Source organism: Hypanus sabinus, chromosome 16 (assembly GCF_030144855.1).
Source record: "Hypanus sabinus isolate sHypSab1 chromosome 16, sHypSab1.hap1, whole genome shotgun sequence".
NCBI lineage: Eukaryota > Metazoa > Chordata > Chondrichthyes > Myliobatiformes > Dasyatidae > Hypanus > Hypanus sabinus.
In genome coordinates this window covers 70,078,041-70,082,404 of record NC_082721.1, presented here as the reverse complement: position 1 = coordinate 70,082,404, position 4,364 = coordinate 70,078,041, and the positions used below count along the sequence as shown (strand labels likewise).

Below are 4,364 nucleotides of genomic sequence, written 5' to 3'. Positions count from 1 at the left end.
TCGCTGCAGTATTGAAGAGTACACGGTCCATTTTGCAGATGGTGTAGGCAGCTAGTAGAGAGCAGAGATATGATTTGAGTTGCTTGGGGCCAGGTTTGCAACCAGATGTAAATTGCGCGTTTTCGGGCCAAGTTGCGATGTCCATTAGGAAACTAAACATAGAACGTGTCGCCATCAGCTGTTACATTCACGCGAGTTACCGATTCCACTGGTCTCGTTACAAGAGTGAACTAATGGCTTTGGGACTAATTGGAAAGGGGGAGAACTCGTCCTTCGCTATAGTTCGGGTCAGCGGAAGCTATTTTGAAGTTCCCAACACAGATTGTTTCTCAATCCGACAGCAACAGAGGGAACGTCATCCAAACGACATGGCTTTGGCTCAAACAACGGTGTAGTTAAGCGGATGAATATCAGCAATTTATCTGTTGTCAATGTGAAGAGTCAAATGAAGATTGTAAAGGGAACAAAACATATTTTTTTTTGTCCTCAGCGCCAACTGGGTTGACTTTATATCAACTAACTTACAGTATTTCACTACCCAGGAGAGCATTATTAACTCTGATCTTTACCAATCGACGCCAGAGAAACAGGGAGTCGCTCCTAATGGCGCACTATAACACAGGCTTCTTTAAAATCAAGGCTTCGGTCTCTCATTGGGCGGAATCCACGTAGAGATTCGTGTTGTTTAATTGACTCAATGGGTAACAGAAGACTGTGTATAAAAGGTGGTGAGTTTTCGATGTTGGTATCGTTTGACAAGATGTGTGCTTTTCACGGAATGATGGTTGGTTTGTTGTCCCTTCTCTTTGGGGCAGTTTATGACTTCGGTATTTGGCAAGAATTTAGAGACCAGAGGAGTTTGGTGAAACCTGGCGTTGAATCGAACTTGAGCTCCCGCATCCATACAGTTGAGGTGCAAAGTGAGTCTCTATTGAATACTGTAACAGTACAATGTGGGGAGCGCAATATATTGGTTCGAGTGGACACGGATTTATTTGGAACAAAACACCTGGTTAAAGCTGCTGACCTGACTCTGGGGACAGCAGGTTGCAGACCAATGGCCATCTTCTCTCAAAATCACACTATTTTCTTTGATTATGGACTGCACGAGTGTGGCAGCGAACTCCAGGTAATGTGGTTTATCAAATCCAATATTTCTCGCTGTGATTGTTTGTGCTTTATTAATGTTAGAACTTGTCTCCGAGTTCTGTCCCATTTTGTTCTTTGCATGGTATTCTATGGCTTCACTAATCTCAGCCGATGCTTTGCCGTTCAGACTTGTATTAAAGTCTGTCTCGGTCAATGAATATCAGTTTGTTAAACCTTCGTCATGAGTAGAACTACAGCAGCATTCAAAATTCAGGACGGTTTGTTGATCCCGCGACCTTGCGTTAGAATGCAAACCATGTACAATAGCTTTGCTTTCTACACCGTAGTTGCACGAATCTAGTCAATGCATGGATGCAGCATCCTCGTCCAACAACGTAACTCGAAAACTAGTTGAAAGTGTGAGAAACAGCAGCGACACCAATCGTTATTGATAATTGCTCACTTACATTTGGTACCTTTCAGATGGCTGAAGATTTCCTTGTCTACTCCATGCATCTGGAACACGGACCACAGACCCCAGGCCGGTGGAGCGATTATTGTGCGAACCAATGGGGCAATCGTTCCTATACAGTGTCGTTATTTCGGGTAATGCACTGAATGTATTGCGGAATTCGTGGTCAAAAGCGTGTTCTTTAATCTTTCCAATGCCCTCTTATCCCTCCAGAAAAGCTAAAGTGAGCAGTAACCCAATCCATCCCACTTGGATGCCGTTCAGCTCCACCAGGTCTGGGGAAGGACAACTATCTTTCTCCCTACGGCTAATGACTGGTATGTGTGTTGGGCGCAGTTTCACGGGCTGGAATAGTAGTGTTTGTGCAAGATCTCTAATTCTGTCTTGTCTCTTAGATGACTGGCTTACAGAGTGCGCCTCCTCCACCTACTACCTGGGCGAGCTCATACACATCGAAGCTTCTGTTTCTATGGTTAACCACTTGCCCCTGAAGCTCCACATTGATCGCTGTGTAGCCACCCTGAGCCTGGACAAGGACTCCACCCCGAGATACAACATCATTGATCACCACGGGTAAGTGTCCTTTGGATTTCTCCAAATAATAATATCTGTGACTATTTCTCATGTCCATCTTGTTCAGGTGTCTACTGGACAGTGCGACTGAGGACGCCTTTTCCACCTTCGTGTTGGCCGGGGCTGACCGTGAGGTGGACAAACTCCGCTTTGATCTGGATGCTTTCCGTTTCTCCGGAGATGAGCGTTCCCTGGTAAGGAGTTGAACAGTGGGCATTAGATGCTGGAGGCGATTCACAGATTAACCTTGTTCAACATCTGTCAGATCTTCATCAGTTGTCGCCTGAAAGTTGCTGCAGTTAATCGGAGGGATTCCACGAACAAAGCTTGCACTTTCCAGAAGACGCAGAACATGCAAGTTGTTTTCCATCTCGGATCTTGTGATGCTCATTAATGAGTTGATAAGAGAAGTTTTCTTGGTTAGGGGGACTCCATTGGAAGAAACGAGTCTCGATGTCTGTGCCTGTTGTTGCCTGGGTGACTGCACAGCCATAGGGGAGGGTGTAGTTGATTCAAGAGGTCGGAGGGAGACTCTGTCTGCGATTGGTAAGTCGTTAGTTCCTCCTGGATGTGAGGTCGCAATGTCTGTTTCTTGACCAGTAGTTTGGCTTTGCAGAGAAAGTTGATCGAGCGAAGCGGGAGGGCGAGGCCTCGCTTGGACCACTGGTCATTCTGGAGAACGGAGTGCCCGACCTGGCAACCCAACCCTTCAATGGGATCGAGCGACCTGGGCGACAAACTTCACGAAGAGGTTAGTTCATGGTACCACCTCTGCCACTTGCGGTAGGTTTCCCCTCTAACCTCTGCATCCTTTTATAGGTAGGATTTCTGAAACGGTCTTGATTGTTACCCTGGCCGTGACGGCTTCCATTTTCGCCGCTGCTATTTTGATCGTCTTGTTCTTGTACAAACAAACTCTGTTCAACTAGCTTTCAACTGTATAATAAACTGTTCTGTTCTTTGTCGTGAACTTTGACTGCCTAATTGGGACACTTTGTTGGTTGGTTAATCAGCTAGCATTTGAACTCTACAGTCTCCGGGTAGACGTATACTGTCTCAAGAAATGTCAGCTGGTGGTGGAGCACTTACTAGGCATAAAGTACTGGAAATACTACATGTAGCACTTTCCCATTGAACTGTCGCGTGCACCAGTTGACATACTTGTGCTGCTTGTCATCTGTCAGGTTGCCTAGAGTGTTATTTAATGACTTTGGGCGTTTTTTAAATCTGGTACTGGGGTATTAGACTGTTCGTCATTCATTGAATGACAACTAGTACTACCTGAAATGGTATTTTGAACAATACCTGAAAAAGAAAATTAAACTTGATGTCATGGTTATTCTGCATATCAATTTCAATATTAAGCTGCAATCTGCTCAAGCAAATTAAAATGACAATCCACTGAGTGCAGGATATCACAAAAAAAGCAGCATCCATTGAAGACCTCCATTACCAAAGCAATGTTTTCATTAACAGCATTGGGAAAGGGGTACAAGAGACTTGGTCCTACACCACCAGGTCCAGGAAGAGTTGTTACCTTGCAATCAGCAGGTTCCTGAACAAGAATAACTAAATGTCAACACTGACTCAAACTATAGACTCACTTTAATAACTTTACAAATTGTTTTATTTGCATTATTTGACTTTTGCACTTTTTCCTTTGGTTTCCATGAATTCCATTGTATTTTAATTTCAGTTTAATGCCTGCAAGGAAATGTATCTCAAGGCAGTGTATGGTGACATTTGTACTTTGAACTGTGGGGTGGACTTGAGGTCCAATGGACAAGTTCAACACCTATTAATGGGTCCAATTCCCATCTTTCACCTTTGAGCACAGGTGAACACTAGAAGACCAATACAAGTTCACACTTTGGGGGTATGTGGCAGGTGCTGACAACATTATCAAATTGAACAATTCTGGATAACTAAACCTATTTGTCAGAATTAGCTAGTTGTAATTGGCCATCTAACTGTGGCATTGACTTGCTTTTCCTCGGCATTGATGTGGCTGGACCATGCTCCTTTCCTAACGTGTTTTGTATCTTCTGCTGTCTTATTTGTCTCTACTGTTCCCTCAATTTCCTCAGTTATAAGGCAGAGTTAATCTGAGACTTGATTCTGCATTCATTTATTCTAATTTTGCCCTTCAGGCTGCAGAAGTTCAGTTGGGGAAATAGAGTGCCAGGATTTAAACTCCACACAATGATATAAAGGCAACACATTTCCAGGT

General features: G+C 44.0%; 1 protein-coding gene across 1 annotated transcript; it reads left to right on the top strand.

Annotated features, from left to right (window-relative positions):
• Window positions 1-781: 781 nt before the first annotated feature.
• Window positions 782-3,327, top strand: LOC132405914 (zona pellucida sperm-binding protein 3-like). Its single transcript, XM_059990893.1, has 7 exons — window positions 782-1,129; window positions 1,573-1,648; window positions 1,735-1,878; window positions 1,957-2,134; window positions 2,202-2,328; window positions 2,751-2,885; window positions 3,319-3,327. Exons 1-7 carry the CDS (start codon window positions 782-784, stop codon window positions 3,325-3,327), a joined length of 1,017 nt encoding a protein of 338 aa, XP_059846876.1.
• Window positions 3,328-4,364: the final 1,037 nt, after the last annotated feature.

What these genes read in the sequence shown, in the direction of transcription:
- LOC132405914 (XM_059990893.1), top strand. Translation starts at nt 782, where the DNA reads ATGGTTGGTTTGTTGTCCCTTCTCTTTGGGGCAGTTTATGACTTCGGT. An exon ending in AGGCCGGTGGAGCGATTATT is followed by an intron (nt 1,649 to 1,734) that starts GTGCGAACCAAT and finishes CGTGGTCAAAAG; the next exon opens with CGTGTTCTTTAATCTTTCCA. An exon ending in CTCCCTACGGCTAATGACTG is followed by an intron (nt 1,879 to 1,956) that starts GTATGTGTGTTG and finishes CTTGTCTCTTAG; the next exon opens with ATGACTGGCTTACAGAGTGC.